General features: G+C 42.5%; 1 protein-coding gene across 5 annotated transcripts in view; it reads right to left on the bottom strand.

The window, feature by feature from the left end:
* Positions 1-846: 846 nt before the first annotated feature.
* The window catches only part of ikbkg (inhibitor of nuclear factor kappa B kinase regulatory subunit gamma), a 28,849-nt gene continuing 11,073 nt past the window's right edge, over positions 847-18,622 (bottom strand). For 2 of the 5 annotated variants that reach the window (XM_086278715.1, XM_086278714.1), the window contains 12 exons: positions 18,443-18,544; positions 17,814-17,999; positions 16,881-16,942; positions 16,605-16,652; positions 14,038-14,140; positions 13,806-13,921; positions 13,550-13,702; positions 12,867-12,939; positions 12,616-12,750; positions 11,326-11,462; positions 11,094-11,170; positions 847-2,084 (listed from right to left, as the gene is read on the bottom strand). In XM_086278715.1, coding sequence (XP_086134841.1) covers positions 1,900-2,084; positions 11,094-11,170; positions 11,326-11,462; positions 12,616-12,750; positions 12,867-12,939; positions 13,550-13,702; positions 13,806-13,921; positions 14,038-14,140; positions 16,605-16,652; positions 16,881-16,942; positions 17,814-17,999; positions 18,443-18,544 — 1,377 coding nt within the window. In that variant the 3' untranslated portion in view covers positions 847-1,899. The remainder of the gene's footprint in view (positions 2,085-11,093; positions 11,171-11,325; positions 11,463-12,615; positions 12,751-12,866; positions 12,940-13,549; positions 13,703-13,805; positions 13,922-14,037; positions 14,141-16,604; positions 16,653-16,880; positions 16,943-17,813; positions 18,000-18,442; positions 18,545-18,622) is intronic. The other 3 variants (XM_086278716.1, XM_086278717.1, XM_086278718.1) reach the window with 3 other exon arrangements.

Here is an 18,622-nt window from a genome sequence, read left to right as displayed (position 1 = left end):
TTGAAATATATTTTGGCCAGGAAAAATGTATTTTTTTTACCGTATTAAATTCCTTAACTACAGCCACATTAGCTCCACTACACTGTACGCCGGGCCGGATGTGGCCCGCGGGCCTTGACTTTGACACGTGTTGTAAACGGTTTCTTTATAGTTGCGAGAAAGCATTTACGATGACGCAAAACAAAGGCAAGGTGAGTCTAACGTGTGAAGCAATGGTGTGACTATGCCGAAATTGTGTCGAGGTTAAGAAACAATCAGAGCGGTTTCCACAGTGACATCTCATAATGCTGTTTTGTGAAGAAAAAAAAAAGAAAAAAAAATACACAAACTCTGCACAATTACAATTAAGGCCAATTATTACACCAGACTATCAATAACTTCGATCAGCACGTGTTTTGGGGAAATACCGGTACAAACAAGGAAGAAAAAACACCGAGGCTGTTCCCACATTGAGTGCTCGCTGATGGTAGTGTCCTTCAGAAAATTTTCAACAATACCATTTTCTCTCTGTTGACCTTCTTGAAGCTGTTTCAGTTGCTTAGTGATTGTTATGAAACACACAATAAATCCAGCTATAAAATAAAATATATTGAGAATGGACCGATATGTTTATTGTGTCAAGCTGTTTTGGGGCTCAGTGAGCTTTATTTTTAGCGAGCCTTGCCAACAGCCTGGGAAAACACCCATAAAAAAAAAATCTGAATCCTTGCGCCTGACCTGCCTTGAAACAGCAGGTGAGCCACCAAACCCTTACTTATGTCACATGACATACGTGTTTGAACCCCACTCTGGAGCAGTGTTTCTAAACGAAACATCAATTCCATATCTATATAAAAACATATAAAGTCAAATGAATAACTGATTTATTTTGTGAATCTCCAACAGTTTGATGCATTTTTTCCACAAATGTTTCTATACTTAGTTAAAATCCACACAAACTGTGAAGAAATCTTACATTCAGATAGATAAATAGGTGCAACAGGTAAAGCTAAGACAATAGAAGGGTCACAAAAGGGCTGTTGGGTTAAGGACTGGGTTTAGCATGAGGTGCAGTCAGTCATGTACACAGGCACAGAACACAGAGAATGGTTACTTTTTTCCTCCAACAAGAGTAAATCCATCTCTAATACATCATAATACATGTTCTGAGGTAATGCAGACAGCTACGTTTACAACCATAACATATCTGATTTTTTTTTTAAGCTCAATATGTTATTCACATGATCATGTGTATAACATCTGGATTGTCACTTCTTTTTTTTCTTCTAAACTTATCATCACCTTAGGTCTAATAATTACTGATCTTTTGGACTGATGGAATTACAAGTATACACATTTACTTCACAGCATGTAGTGTGCTCCTCTGTCATCACTACAGCATTGAAGCAAAGAAGCAAGGAAATGGGGGATAGAGGATCATGTGAATCTAATCACTGAATCTAAAAAATACTGAAGAAAATGTGCATCAAAGTGCTGTCTCAGAGGAAAGTAAGCATAGGAAAAGGTAAGAGGGGAAACATAAGAACAGAAATGATTATAATGATTGTGGAAAGGGAAAAACTACAGCAGAGACTGGATCCACACTAGAGCTACAGGGAAATATCATGCTGATTTTCTTGCTTTTCTTTCACTTGTTCAAACTGTCATCAGATTGCCTTGGCATGAACTGTCTCAATTCCAGCATACTGAACTGTTCAACAGAAAGATCCAGAATTTGTGTTCAGGTTTGTGGATGTGTATTTGTTTGAGAGAGAAAGCGAGAGTAAGGTGCAACTATCCAAACATGTTTTTCCAGCGGGCACCCAGAAATGGGAGAAGACACACTGAATCTAAACAGACTATACATACTGCATATCTATGTATGTTGTTGTCATGGTGTGCAGGGCAATAATGATTATGTTACTGTATACAGTCCATTACATGTATCTGCAGTGTGTCCATATCTGGAGCCAGGTACTGGCACTTAGGACAACATAAATCCGGCAGCTCCTCAGTTCCGACTGGACCTTGATCACCGACTGGTCCCAATCCCGGAGTACGGAATGAGGGAGCAGGGGGCACCGTGTTGAAAGGGGGGAACACACCTAAGGCCGAGAGAAAGAAAACCTTTAAAAGAGAAACCACGTTTTACATTTCCTCAGTACATGGTGGTGGTTAAAGGTAGATTTACTCAAGTACGTATACACTGATCTTGACTTGAAAAACTAGACTGTCTATTGTTATCAACAGGACGATTTTAATTCAGTATAGTTCTGTTGTTTCTCTGGTAATAATAATAATAATAATAATAATAATGGATTGCATTTATACAGCGCTTTGAGGGCCCCGAAAAGCGCTTTACAATTCCACTATTCATTCACTCTCACATTCACACACTGGTGGAGGCAAGCTACAGTTGTAGCTAGGGATGCACCGATACCACTTTTTTGGAAACGAGTACGAGTACTTGCATTTCAGTACTCGCCGATACCGAGTACTTAATAAAAACATGATTTAAATTTGCAGGTAACAGCTTTAGTTCTATAATTTAACAAAAAACAAACAAACAAACAAGGGACTAGTTTGGAATTAAGAACATTTATTTAATGTTGTATGCAACATATTACAGAATAAATAATTATAAAAAAAAACAAAATTTAATTTTAAATTTGTTTGTCTGTTTCTCTGTTTAGAAGTGTCACTAGCACAGTCACAGCTGGGATGACATCAGAGGCTAGTCCGTCGTAGCTGCTCACTTTTTTAGTTAGTTCCTCAAAGGGGGCGAGGATAGCAACAGTCGTCTCCATAAGAGCCCATTGGTGAGCGAGATAGTCAGGGAGTTCGTGCTCGGACACATACACGCCCAGCACTCGCTTTTGCTCAATCAGGGACTGGAGCATGTAATACGTGCTGTTCCAGTGCGTCTGTACGTCCTGCTGCAGTCTCTTTATTGGCTGGTTGAGCTGTCCCTGAATGTCCTCGAGGCGGGAGTAGGCTAGGGCGGAATGTTTAAAATGCCCAACTATTTTCCGTCCCACTGCTATAGCATCAGCTATGCTCCTCTGTGCTAATAAGCGTGGGTAAACTCTTTGTACTCGTTGTTGTGTTGGGATTTTAGGTGCTTGATTAAATTGCTTGTGTTAAATGCGCTACCTTTAGAGCCTCCTCTGGACAATTTCGCTGAGCACAATTTGCAGTCCGCGTCGCGTCTTCGTTCACTTTGAAATAGTTCCACACAGCTAATATGTCTCGCCTCGCTTTCTCCCAGCTCTGAACTGCAGCCGGGGCCTGGGGGCGGGCACTCGGCGCCTGTGATTAACCCCTTACATGCCGCTCAAACATAGACAGGTCTCAGACCGTGGTATCGGTCCTCGGTATCGGGGGACTTTTAACGAATACGAGTACTTTAGAAAATGTGGTATCGAGGCCGATACCCGATACCGGTATCGGTGCATCCCTAGTTGTAGCCACAGCTGCCCTGGGGCAGACTGACAGAAGCGAGGCTACCATATCGCTTCTGCAGCGAGGCTGCCATATCGCTTCTGCAGCGAGGCTGCCATATCGCGCCATCGGCTCCTCTGGCTATCACCAGTAGGCGGTAGGGTAAAGTGTCTTGCCCAAGGACACAACGACTGTCCGAGCCGGGGCTCGAACCGGCAACCTTCCGATTACAAGACGAACTGCCAACTCGCCACGTGTAAGCAGCAGTGCACCAGTGTCCAGAAGGAAGGCTACCATAACATGAAGGAATTTAACAACAAGAGCTGAGCGGTATTTTGCACTTGCTGCTTCATCACCTTTTCTATACCTGTGAGTAAACCGCAAACAGCTGTCAAATTAGTACAATGTCATCTCTCTCCCTCTCTCATTATGTTCTGACTGATTAAATCAATACTTGTTGGGAAGAGGCTTTTGCACTGACAGTAATATAGCCAGTTGTAATCAGCTCCATTAATCAAGTTGACACATGCAAGCAGGTACTCAGCCAGTAGCAGTATGCAGTAAAGACTTTCACACGATTTTGAATTAAGGCTACATCCACACTAATGGATGGATCCATGAATCGTTTTCAAACGAAAATGCATTGTTTTCTCTCCGTTTTGGCCTCCCGTCCACACCGAGACAGCATTTTCCCCGAAAGAAAGCGCAGCGTTTTCAAAACGCTCTCGAAAATGCATACATTTGAAGATGGTGCTTTCGCGTCGCAGTGTGGACAGCGAAAACGGAGACTTTTAAAAGCAATGACACATGTTAGTCATATGATGCAGTCATGTGACCAATTAAAGATAGCGGAGGGCATTATACAGCAGTTGTTTTGTTTGCTCTCAATTTTGACAGCCCTATTAAAGATTAATATCAGTTTGTACATGCTTCAGATAGCTTTTCTTCAAATTCTTTAATTCTCACTCGCTTTTGCAACTTTGTACTTTTGTGTTACTCGGAGCACAACTCCACCTCATTGTTAGTCCATTTAAAAAAACTTGGTGCTTTTCCTCGACATTTTTCCACCAGTGTGGACGTAGCCTAAGAAAAGCAAAACAGTTAATAGCAAAAATAGTTTGTAAATTCTTACTGTTTTTAACTTGTATTATGTTTTTTACTTGTATTGCTATGTATTAGGGCTGCACAATTAATCGTTAGAAAATCGCGATCTCAATTCATACTTATGTGCCATCTAATTTCGAAATGACAATGATTTAAAAGAAAAAAGAAAAAGAAAAAAAAAGATGAAGATTGTACGCATTTTGATCCGGGACATAAGCTGCATGAAAACATGCGCTCACTCTTCCTGCTCAACAAATGACAAGGGCGGAGGCTTATACCACGTGATACAGAAGTCAGCTGGCAGGGAAAAAACAACGGAGAGCATGTGAGAGATGACGAAGCTGTAAAGGCCAAGAAAGTGACTGGAGAAAATCTGTCCCGGTCAACCACCCAAACATCAAACATCAAACAGCAAACCGTTTTATTCTCCGCGGGAGTTTGCTTCATTCATCCTGGCCGCTGTTTACATCCCGCCAGACGCAGATGCGCAGGCAGCTCAGTGCGCACTCGCGGAGCAGATTCTCCACACGGAGCGGACATTCCCGGACTCTCTCATCATTGCTCTTGGGGACTTTAACAAAGCCAATCTGAGCCATGAGCTTCCAAAATATAAGCAGTATATTAAATGCCCGACCAGAGAGGAGAGGACATTAGACCACTGTTACAGCACGATCAGCGCCCCGCTGATCCCCCTATCGCGCGGTGCCCCGCGCTTCACTCGGACTTTCTGACCACGTCATGATCCACCTAATCCCCGCGTACAGACAGAGGCTGAAGCTCTCCAAACCTGTCGTGAGGACTAAAAAACTGTGGAGCAACGAGGCTGTGGAGGAGCTTCGCACGTGTTTGGAGACCACAGACTGGGACACATTGAAGGCTGCTTCTAACAGCTTGGACGAGTTTACGGACACTGTCACCTCCTATATCCACTTCTGTGAGGACAGCATTGTGCCATCACGCACCAGGGTGAGTTATAACAATGACAAACCCTGGTTTACTCCTAAACTCAAAAAGCTGTGGCTGGAAAAGAGAAAGGCGTTCAGAAGCGGAGACAGGGACTGCTACAGAGAGGCCAAGTACAGGTTCACTAAAGAAGTGGACATTGCTAAACATCAGCACTCTGAGAAGATGCAGCAGCAGATCTCAGAGAATGACTCGGCCTCTGTGTGGAAAGGTTTTAGGAATATCACAAACTACAAGCCTAAAACCCCCCACTCCACTGATAACTTGCTCTTAGCCAACACCCTTAACGACTTCTACTGCCGTTTTGACGAGCCATCAGGCAGCCTTCACACCTCCAACGGCCCCAACAATAGAGACACTTTGGACACTAATTCCCCCACCTCTCCCCCCTCCATAGAGCCATCACCACCTTCAAACCGTTCACCTACAACACCCCCCTCCTCACCCCACACAAAAGAGGATTTCACACCACCTCCTCCCACCACAACTCTTCATATTCATGAAGCAGATGTGAGGAAGCAGTTTAAGAACCTGAATGCTCGGAAAGCTCCCGGCCCAGACGGTGTGTCTCCTGCCACCCTCAGACACTGTGCAAACGAGCTGGCCCCAGTGTTTTCTGGCATTTTCAACTCCTCACTGCAGGCATGTCATGTGCCTGCCTGCTTCAAGTCCTCCACCATAATCCCTGTCCCCAAGAAACCTAGGATCACTGGACTAAATGACTACAGACCCGTGGCTCTGACATCTGTGGTCATGAAGTCTTTTGAGCGCCTAGTTCTCTCCCATCTCAGGACCCTCACGGCCCCCCTCCTGGACCCCCTGCAGTTTGCATATAGAGCCAACAGGTCTGTAGACGACGCCATCAACATGGCCCTACACTTCATCCTGCAGCATCTGGACTCCCCAGGAACCTACGCCAGGATCCTGTTTGTGGACTTCAGCTCTGCCTTCAACACCATCCTTCCAGACCATCTCCGAGACAAGCTTTCCCAGATGAATGTGCCTGATCCCATCTGCCGGTGGATCACTGACTTCCTGACGGACAGGAAGCAGCATGTGAGGCTGGGAAAGAATGTCTCGGACTCCCGGACCATCAGCACCGGCTCCCCTCAGGGCTGTGTTCTTTCTCCTCTGCTCTTCTCCCTGTACACCAACTGCTGCACCTCCACCCACCAGTCTGTCAAGCTAATCAAGTTTGCAGATGACACCACCGTTATTGGACTCATCTCGGACGGGGATGAGTCTGCCTACAGGAGGGAGGTTGAACGTCTGGTGTCCTGGTGCAGCCACAACAACCTGGTGCTGAATGCCCAGAAGACAGTGGAGATTATTGTGGACTTCAGGAAGCACACAGCCCCACTCCCCCCCATCATCCTGACTGACACCCCCATCACCTCTGTGGACTCATTCCGCTTCCTGGGTACCACCATCACCCAGGACCTGAAGTGGGAGCCCACCATCACCTCCGTCATCAAGAAAGCCCAGCAGAGGATGTACTTCCTGAGGCAGCTGAAGAAATTCAACCTGCCAACACGGACGATGATGCAGTTCTACACTGCAATCATCGAGTCCATCCTCACCTCCTCCATCACCGTGTGGTACGCTGGAGCCACTATCAGGGACAAACAGAGACTGCAGCGTGTTGTGCGCTCTGCTGAGAAGGTGATTGGCTGCAGACTCCCATCTTTGCAGGACCTGTACACCTCCAGGACATTGCGGCGTGCAGCTCGGATCTCAGCTGACCCTTCTCACCCTGGACACAGTCTGTTTGACCTGCTCCCCTCAGGCAGGAGGCTCCGGTCCATTCGCACCAGAACCTCTCGCCATAAGAACAGTTTCTTCCCCTCTGCTGTTGGACACATGAACAATAACCATATGACTGTACCCGCCACTAACACATGACCCTACGCTGTGTCACTGCATCATTCCATGTTTGGCACTGATCACCACCTGCACTCATGTATATATCTTTCAACGTAGCACTCTTAATTCTTATTCTCATGTATATATCTCATGTATATCTCATGCACATATCTTTCCACTTAGCACTTTTAATTCTTATCCCTACTTTAAATTTTTTCCATGTCTATTTAAGTGCTATTTATGACACTATGTTTGCACTGAAGCACCGCAGCAATTTCCTAATGTTGTAAACCTGCTCAACATTTGGCAATAAACCCCATTCTGATTCTGATTCTGATTCTGATCAATATCAGGAACCTTATACAGCGCCTCCCCATACCCGTCGAACTCCAGCAGGCACAAAGAAATTACGGAAGCTATCACTTATCACCTGACCAAAGATATGGCTCCCATCAACACTGTTCAAAACGAGGGATTTAGGAAAATTATCAACATCCTAAACAAACGCTACACAGTGCCGTCCCGCAACTATTTTTCTATTGTTGCACTACCTGCTCTATACACGCAGTGTCGAGCAACGGTGGAGACGGAATTACAAGCAGTACAACATTTTGCGGCAACAACAAAATGTGAGACATTTATTGTTTTTATGTTTATTTGTTGTTTTTATGTTCAATCTCAACTGTTACGAAGTTGATGTGCAGTTAATAAGTGCAATAAATATTTATACTGGAAAAGAAAATCGTGAGAGAATCGTGATCTCAATTCTAAGCCAAAAAAATCGGGATTCTCATTTTATGCAAAATTGTGCAGCCCTACTATGTATCACTTTTATTTATCTTTTTAGTTTCAAATAGTTGTACGGCACTTTGTTTGAAAGCACTTTATAAATAAAGTTATTATTATTATATAATTACTATTAAAAGTACACTGTAAGAATAACATCCACAAATACCCGTGCTAATATTTAGGCAAAAAAGTAGGATCGCTAATTTGAAAAGTATTTTCCTTTTTCACTGTTGCATTTATTTACAACATATACAGTGGGGCAAAAAAGTATTTAGTCAGCCACCGATTGTGCAAGTTCCCCCACTTAAAATGATGACAGAGGTCAGTAATTTGCACCAGAGGTACACTTCAACTGTGAGAGACAGAATGTGAAAAAAAAATCCATGAATTCACATGGTAGGATTTGTAAAGAATTTATTCGTAAATTAGGGTGGAAAATAAGTATTTGGTCACCTCAAACAAGGAAAATCTCTGGCTCTCACAGACCTGTAACGTCCTCTGTAAGAAGCTTTTCTGTCCCCCACTCATTACCTGTATGAATGGTACCTGTTTGAACTCATCATCTGTATAAAAGACACCTGTCCACAGCCGCAAACAGTCAGACTCCAAACTCCGCCATGGCCAAGACCAAAGAGCTTTCGAAGGACACCAGGAAAAGTATTGTAGACCTGCACCAGACTGGGAAGAGTGAATCTACAATAGGCAAGCAGCTTGGTGTGAAAAAATCAACTGTGGGAGCAATCATCAGAAAATGGAAGACATACAAGACCACTGATAATCTCCCTCGATCTGGGGCTCCACGCAAGATCTCATCCCGTGGGGTCAAAATGATCATGAGAACGGTGAGCAAAGATCCCAGAACCACACGGGGGGACCTGGTGAATGACCTGCAGAGAGCTGGGACCAAAGTAACAAAGGTCACCATCAGTAACACACTACAACGGCAGGGAATCAAATCCCGCAGTGCCAGACGTGTTCCGCTGCTGAAGACAGTGCATGTCCAGGCCCGTCTGAAGTTTGCCAGAGAGCACATGGATGATACAGCAGAGGATTGGGAGAATGTCATGTGGTCAGATGAAACCAAAGTAGAACTTTTTGGTATAAACTCAACTCGTTGTGTTTGGAGGAAGAAATGGCCTGGTAAATGGCCTGCATTTGTATAGCGCTTTTCTAGTCCATAGGACCCCAAAGCGCTTTACACTACATTCAGTCATTCACCCATTCACACACACATTCACACACTGGCGATAGCAAGCTACATTGTAGCCACAGCTGCCCTGGGGCGCACTGACAGAGGCGAGGCTGCCGGACACAGGCGCCACCGGGCCCTCTGACCACCACCAGTAGGCAAACATGGGGTTAGTATCTTGCCCAAGGATATTTGGAATGCAGCCAGGGTGCAGCCTGGGATCGAACCACCGACCTTCTGATTAGTGGCTGACCTGCTCTGCCACCTGAGCTACAGCCACCCTATACTGAGAAGAATACTGAGTTGCATCCCAAGAACACCATACCTACTGTGAAGCATGGGGGTGGAAACATCATGCTATGGGGCTGTTTTTCTGCCAAGGGGACAGGACGACTGATCCGTGTTAAGGACAGAATGAATGGGGCCATGTATCGTGAGATTTTGAGCCAAAACCTCCTTCCATCAGTGAGAACTTTGAAGATGAAACAAGGCTGGGTCTTCCAACATGACAATGATCCAAAACACACCGCCCGGGCAACAAAGGAGTGGCTCCGTAAGAAGCATTTGAAAGTCCTGGAGTGGCCTAGCCAGTCTCCAGACCTCAACCCCATAGAAAATCTGTGGCGGGAGTTGAAAGTCCGTGTTGCTCGGCGACAGCCCCAAAGCATCACTGCTCTCGAGAAGATCTGCATGGAGGAATGGGCCAAAATACCAGCTACTGTGTGTGCAAACCTGGTAAAGACCTATAGTAAACGTTTGACCTCTGTTATTGCCAACAAAGGTTATGTTACAAAGTATTGAGTTGTATTTTTCTTATTGACCAAATACTTATTTTCCACCCTGATTTACGAATAAATTCTTTACAAATCCTACCATGTGGATTCATGGATTTTTTTTTTTCACATTCTGTCTCTCACAGTTGAAGTGTACCTCTGGTGCAAATTACTGACCTCTGTCATCATTTTAGGTGGGGGAACTTGCACAGTCGGTGGCTGACTAAATACTTTTTTGCCCCACTGTATGTAGTTAGATCCAAATGGTTTTGGACAATGACACATTTTAGCCATTTATCCTCTGTACACCACCACAGTGGATTTCAATCAAATAATCAAGATGCAATTGAAGTGCAGACCTAAAAAAAAAAGTATTACAATACATGTTTAGGATTTACAAACATTTTTTTACATAATCCTCCATTTTAAGAGGCTCATAATTAGTTGGACTGACAAGCATTTCATGGCCAGCAAAATGAGTTCTAAAGTGTATAATAATTTACACTCTGCTTTAATTCAGCCTAATGCCACAAAACTGATCAGATAACGTTTCAATGTACAAATGGAGAATGACCCAAACCATACTGGAAAAGCAACCCGAACGTTTCTGAAGGCAAAGAAATGGGATATATTCTTCAATGGTCAAGTCAGTGACCTGATTTCAAACCAATAGCACATGCTCTTTAATGACTGCATAAAAGGAAACTGACGGTGGTCAAGCAAAACTAGACATTCAACAGACATCGTCATAAGATACGGGCACTTCCAAAGAGCGTTACTATTTCTTTGAATCTTATGAACAAAACATTGAATCTACTAATGAATAAAATAATTGTTAAAAACTTTAACAAATTAATAGTTTTTAATTGCAGCCCTATATGTGAATAAATTAAAAAAGAAAATAAATTCCAAAAAACACACAGCATGAAATTTTCTCTATTTCAGTAGTGAAAGTAGAGCTTCATGAGAATAAAACTATCATGATTCTGTACCTTGTGGGGGGGGGATGAGTGTGGGCCGTGCAGAGAAGTCATCCAGGTGTCTCATCTTCATTTGTTCCATACGTGCACTGAAACAGAAGGGAGCATTGAAAAGTTCTATGTTAAATCTCATCTTATTAACTGTACATGCAGATGAAACACACATAATGAAGCATAAACACATCCACATACCCAATCTGATGACACAAATAATTATTATAATTTGCAATGTCTTGGTTTTTACCGTGCGGTAGCTTCCTGTTTAAGCCTCTCATTCTCAGCCAAGGCCTGATTCAGCTGCTCCTGCAGCTCCTCCTTTTTCTGGTTTAACTTCTCTCTGGCTTCTCGCTCAGCAAGGAAATCTGCCTTGTAGATCTCAGCCTGGGTGAGAGAGACATGTGAGGTCATTTTTCATGCAGTAATTTGGGTTCATTTCAATAAACTGGCATTACATACATGTTAAAATGTCGGCGTGGCTGATGAAGACTGAAGTTCAAATGTGTGCTGTCATCATTATAAGAATACTGAGGTTCTCTCTACTCTTTCCAGGCCAGCTGCTGAAGTCACCTTAGTTTGTGGTGGTTTGAAACAATTATTAGCACTTTAGATTTTCCAGAGTGATTCAAAGGACTCCAATGAGAGGAAAGAATCTGAGGGACCAGTTCACCTTGGCTGGGATAATGTGGAGGGCACTCAAGGGAGAGCATCTAGTGGCCAGGCCTATGGAACCTATGTGTTACACTACTCAGCATTCCTGAAAATGTCTATACCAGGGGTTAGGAAAGTCCATCCATTAGTCGAATTTAGGATTCAGAGGGAACAATGTGGCTTTAGTTCTGGTTGTGGAATGCTGAACGAGCCCCTTACCCTCTCACAGATATTCAAGTGTGCATTTATTCTACATGTACTTTGTGCGTGTGGAGAGGGCATTTTTCCATTGAAAGATACGGAAGAAGGTCATTTGGTCCCTGTGCACCCGCAGTGAGAGTTTCATCCACATTTCAGGCAATGAGCTGAACACAATCCCAGCAGAGTTGGTCTCCACCACGACTGTCCTCAACACCATTTATATTCATAATTTTTATGGACAGAATTTCTAGACAAGAGCTAAGTTGCACCGGTGGCTCTCAAACAGTCTTTGTGTCAGATTCAAGATGCTGCGATTAGCATTTGAGCATTTTTGCTCCACATTGATTACATCCCACTTGGGTCGTGACAATGAGATTCACTACACCACTATCGTGGACTAAAGAAATCATATCTCTAATATCTCCCAATTTATAGAAATTTTCAAAAAGTAATGCAATCATTTTTTATTTATTTAAAGTTACAGTGTGTAAAATCTCACCACTAGATGTCAGTAGACTGCAAATTGCATTCTATGCATAAACTTAGCTACATTGGCCGCTGTTCATCTGTAGACTGTCAGTCCGCTGTTTACTTCAACTGTCAATATGTGTCCATAGTCACTGTCATCTACCAGACCTGTCAAGTGACCACTTTATAAGTCAGCTCAACAGCTAAGAAGGAATACCTGTGCAGTAAGGACAGGAATTGTTTCCAGGGAGCCTTTCTGTTGCTCCACCTCTTCCTTCAGTTTATCAATCAGGTCCTGCTTCAGGGCCAGCGCTCGCTCAGCCTCCTCCAGTCGGCAGCACAGATCTCCACCCTGGAATGCATAAACACAGATTCATGTTTGGACTTGACCCCCAAGGTATTCCAAAACTAATGAGTGTAAAAACCTTTTTTAATTTAATGTGTGTTTGGTTGGGTTTTTATTTTTACCTCATTCTTCAGTTTAGAATCATAGTCTCTAAAGAGACACGTGTATGCATGCTGTAGCTGTGTCAGTTTTTTCCTGAGGAAATAAAGTGCAATATATTGGTAAACGTTCAATAAACCAAAAGGAGGAATGACCAAAGAGACTGTTAACAACACAGAGCTATTACCAATCAGTCTGTCTGGCTAGTGATCTATCACAGTTCACATATGACTTTGACCACAATTTGGGTTAAAACCCATTAGGTTATAATTGTGTATAATTACCAGTGTAATGCATCAATAGTGTAATGCAATGATCGGGGAACATTCTTAATTTCGTTGTACCTGTGACAATGACAATAAAGGTTCTGATTCCGATTCTAATATAGAACCACTTTTTTGCACAAAAGATTAAATAGTAAAGTAATTATTCAGGGTCATCACAAGCTAGTGTACCCTTAAGTCCTAAGCTCGGATAAAATGGGAGGCTTGTGTCAGGAAGGGCATCCGATGTAAAAACTGTGCCAAATCAAACATACATATCCGTTCACTCTGGTGGCCCCTTGTTAAATAAGGGAGCAGTTAAAAGCTTCTACATTTTTTTAATGCATGTTCCTCCGTTCAAATACATCTTTCTAAATAGCACAACAGTGCAGAAACATATGAATCATGTTGGCTTCTTCTATCTGTACGCGTCTTGGACTCACTTCTCCTCAGTGACAACATGTCTCTCTGACTTCAGGGCCTGCTCCAAGCTCTGGGTTTGCAGCAGCAGCTTGTCCATGGCTACATGATGCTGTTTCTTCTGCTGTTCAAGCTCCCGCTCTGCCACCTGCAGGGCCTTTATTTTACTGCTTAATCTGCACACAGGCAAAAACAAAACAAAACACATGAGCACACCTAAAGGGTGAACTAAGACATAATTCTGTGTATGGATCTATTGCAGGTGATGTAACAACTTACTTGTCTTCCAGGAGTACGCGTTCATGCTCACTTTTGTCCAACCAGCTTTGTCTTTCCTGTAGTTCTCCTAGCAGGGAAGTTGCCTGAGCTTTCAGGGCCTCGCAGTCCTTGGCCAGCTACAAAAACACAAACAAGCTTTTTTGCACTCCGCTTGCTAGAATTAAAAGTATAGGAGGTAGAAGATTTTTTTCATGCTTTCAGAGTAAAAATGACAGCTAGTCACATGTGATACCTGGGCACAGTCCTTGTCCTTCTGTTTGAGCAGGGCTTCAGTTCTGTCCCTCTGAGCTGAGCTCTTCTGCAGGTAATCAAGCTTCTCCTCCAGCTCCCGATACCTACAAAATAAAAATCACTTGTAACAGGCAGTGACAGTGACAAATATTGAAAAATAAATAAATAAATAAATAAATATAGGAATGCCCTTTTTAAATTACTGTCTAATACAAACAGACAGCATGTATATACAATATACTGCATATCATTATATATTAGATGCAAAGAGCTGATCTTTTCTATAAAAGCACAATTTGAAAGACCGGTTGATTTGACATAAAAATAAATTAATTTAAAGTAGTAAGAAAATCTAAATATTGTACTTGTACATTACTGGATTAAACATTTATAGGATGTTAGGGCTGCACAATTTTGCATAAAATGAGAATCCCGATTTTTTGGCTTAGAATTGAGATCACGATTCTCTCACGATTTTCTTTTCCAGTATAAATATTTATTGCACTTATTAACTGCACATCAACTTCGTAACAGTTGAGATTGAACATAAAAACAACAAATAAACATAAAAACAATAAATGTCTCACATTTTGTTGTTGCCGCAAAATGTTGTACTGCTTGTAATTCCGTCTCCACCGTTGCTCGACACTGCGTGTATAGAGCAGGTAGTGCAACAATAGAAAAATAGTTGCAGGACGGCACTGTGTAGCGTTTGTCTAGGGTGTTGATCATTTTCCTAAATCCCTCGTTTTGCACAGTGTTGATGGGGGCCATATCTTTGGTCAGGTGATAAGTGATAGCCTCCGTAATTTCTTTGTGCCTGCGGGAGTTCGACGTGAAGCGTTGTATAAGGTTCCTGTTATTGATGTTTGGGTGGTTGACCGGGATGGATTTTCTCCTGTCACTTTCTCCTCATCCCTGACGTGCTCTCCGTTGTTTTTTCCCTGCTAATTTTAGCATCACATGGCACAGCTTCTGTATCACGTGGTATAAGGCTCCGCCCTTGCCATTTGTTGAGCAGGAAGAGTGAGCGCTTGTTTTCATGCAGATCAAAATGCGGTACAATCGTCGTCTTTTTTTTTTTTTTAAATCGTTGTCATTTGGAAATGAGATCGCACATAAGTATGAATCGAGATCGCGATTTTCTAACGATTAATCGTGCAGCCCTATAGGATGTCTTTTAATAACTTTTGGAAATCATGAATAGGGATGGGTATTGATAAGATTTTAACGATTCCGATTCCATTTTCGATTCTGTTTAACGATTCGATTCCTTATCGATTCTCTTATCGATTCTTTTTTTTTAAAAAGGAGAACACTAAAGTCGATTAGCTTAGAACTGTGTTTTATATCTTCTCTTTGAACAAGATAGAAATTTAGGAGTAACATGGCCTTACAAACCCAACAGTGAGATCTTAAGAGATCCACAGCCTACGGCTCTTCAATGGGGTGTCACAGGGTCCCCAGGAAAAAAAATGTATATGTAAAATAATAAAATAAATATTCTCCTGTAGCAATAACAAAGTTTAACATAAATTATTCTGTAGCAATTACACAAGAATATCCAGTAATGTCCTGCCTACAATTAAACACATTCACTTACCAAAGTGAAATCGGGGGCATCTGCTGTGGCAAATGGGTGCAAGTCTTTGACCACAAACTTAGACACTGCTCGGTGACATTCGTCTATCCTGGCCTGAAAGGAGACGCTACCGGTAGACTGCAGTGAGAACTGCCAGCATCTGAGCCAGCCAGACTCTGTCTCTCTCATCATGGTTATCTAAATGCAACGCACAGTAATAGCAGGTTTTGTAATAAGGTAAATCGCGCTAACATAATGTGCAATGCTAATTGATTAGTTACCTGCAGTATTAACGGGAGAGGACGTGGAAACGCTACCGCTGCTGCTGGGTTGAGCTTCGCTAGTCCGGAGCGGATCAAAAACACGACATTCGTTGAACGCAATCGCGTGTTTTTTGAGCAAATGCTTTTGCATGTTCGTAGTGTTTCCTCCCTTTGATGAAATCTCTACTTTGCAAGTATTGCACGTTGCCCTGTTGTCATCCTTTCTCATAAAGTGTAACCAAACTTTTGAGCGTTTGTGCCGCTCAGGCGCCGTGTTTCCTACTGGGTAAAAGACGCTACTCAACGTGATGACGTCATTCGGGGCGACTGGAATCGATAAGGGAATCGTTTATAAAAGTGGCAAACGATTCCAAGGAATTGAAACAGTGGGAACCGGTTCTCAACAAGAACCGGTTTTCGATACCCATCCCTAATCATGAATGAGATAAAATACTAGATGACACTGGACAAATCATTGCTGTTGTGTTACAACATTATTGTGTTATTGGTCTGTGAGCTGAAGTTTGGCAGCTCTAATAAAATAAATGAAATAAGAACAAATACATTTCCTAAAACAAACAAACAAACAAACAAGGAAAACAGGCTTTTTTCAGAATAAGAGACACACAGGTAGACCTCCTGCAGTGATGGAGAAGACAGCAGAGCAGGAAGCAGACGTGCAAACAGTGAGAAAGACAAAGCCACACAGAACTGCGAGCTCACCTGCCCTGTGTGGCCTGAAGTTGCTCTGTGAGCTTAGCCAGGCTAGAGCTGGAAAAAAGGAACAGAAAGAGAGGAAGGAGAAGGAAGACAGCATCTCAAAAGTGAGGCTTTTGTTGTTTTAAGCAATCAAAAAGCATGCTGGTGTCATTTTCCAAAAGAGAGCAATTCTCTGCAGATATTCTGTATCATTAAACAGAACTGTGTTAAAGGTTTAGCAGAAAGTAAAGTTAGTGCTGTTAGTTTCCAACAGTGCGCTTAAGTGAAAATGCTTCATACCAGTCGGACGAGTGCTGTGCCTCAGAGCGCTGCTGGACAACCTCCTCAGTAACATTGTTCGTCTGTAAAACAGTCATACAAGTTTTTCCACGTCACAGACGACAAAACAGATTGTGTTTATCATCACGTTATCTCTTTTGTAATTTGCAAGCAGTGAAAGGTCACATCTACCAGTGACACGCAAAATGCAACAGAGGAAAACAAGCCATTACTTTGTGAGGAGATTTCTTCTGATAACATTTTTATCATTTTTTAAATCTTCTTTATTCATGTTTTCAAATGTTATTATTAACTGTAGTGCTAATTGCTATTTAACATTTATGCTAAGAACACACAAGGAGGCTGAAAGCCACCAGGTGGAACTGAGACATGAATCTTCAACGTAACCTAAACAGTGTTGTTCTGTCATGGCTTTAGGAAGGCCACTCAAAATTATTTTATTATTTTTGATGTGATTAGTTTTTGTTTACCATGAAGCTGATTTGTCTGACTACCAATCCAAAACCTGAAACACCTCAATCATATTTCAAATATGATTACATGCAGCAGCATCCGTGAGCGAAATGATAGAGGTCAGCACATTTAGCTACACGGTACAGTAACATTACCGATAAATCATTGCTAATATTTGGTATTTATATTATTAATATTTTTACCGATTTTACTTATTATTGTATTTGTGATTTCATATTAACTTTTACCTTAACATGCCAACTAACTTCTATATTATCTACAGTAGCATCTCGGTGTTACATTCAAGGCCAAGTGGCAGTTCATGCTATACAAATCTGGAAAGTTATGCGACAGAAACAGAACATTCACACATTGTTTTGCTAGTAAATGTTCCCTTTACGCTGCCAGGATCATCTACATTACTACCTTACCATAGTGACTCATCTGAAAGACTTTTATGTGCCTGGATATCAACGTTACCTGTGCCTGGGCCAGTTTACCCCGGAGCTGGTCTATGCAGTGAAGCATTCGCTCCTTCTCTTTCTCTCCCTCGTCCCTCTGCTTCTCTAGCTCCTCATTTTTCCTTCTCAGCTCTCGCATCCCTTCCTCCAGTTTCTCTTTGTGGCTCTTCAGCAGCTGCAGGAACTCGTTTGCACCTTCCACAGGCTCCAGAGAAAAACATGGAAGTGGCATAGAGATGGGTTAAATAGATGAACATACAGAGAAGAATGAGAAAAATGGATCGTGTTCGTTGTGGGCTTCAGCACTGAAACTACACCGAAACATCCAACACCATGTGGATAAGGAGAAAAGGAGAGGTTGTGATTGGGATAAACTGTGTTACTGTCTTTTCCAAATTTTATTTGAGTGTTGTCCAAAAAACCCCCACGTTTGACCTCAAAATTTATGCTGCTGAATGTAAAACACAGTCCAACACACTTCAGTTGCTGCCAATGTCATTTTAGTCACATTTTCTATTAGTTACAATTTTTGACCTCAGCCACTGTTTGTAGATTAGGTGAGGAAAGCTCAAACTGGATGTGTGAGGGCTGCAGGTGCAGCGTTAGAGATCTGACTGGTAGAATTAGGATGGGAGTGACCGGGCTCACCTGGCTATTGTCATTGCCCATTATATCTCCCAGTTCATCTGAAAATGATATGGGGGGAGAGGATTGTGCGTAACTCAATGAGCTATGCACACTTGTGTTATCCTAGACACACAGACACACTGATTAGATGAAAAATATGAGCAGAAAAAAAAAACAGAGTTTGACTGACCATGACAGCAC

Source organism: Aulonocara sp. 'chitande type north' Nkhata Bay, linkage group LG20 (genome assembly GCF_057382095.1).
Source record: "Aulonocara sp. 'chitande type north' Nkhata Bay isolate Kocher_YH1m ecotype deep benthic linkage group LG20, A_spYH_male_GT1.1, whole genome shotgun sequence".
NCBI lineage: Eukaryota > Metazoa > Chordata > Actinopteri > Cichliformes > Cichlidae > Aulonocara > Aulonocara sp. 'chitande type north' Nkhata Bay.
Note: the sequence above shows the minus strand (reverse complement) of the source record. Positions and strands in the feature narration are given on the sequence as shown.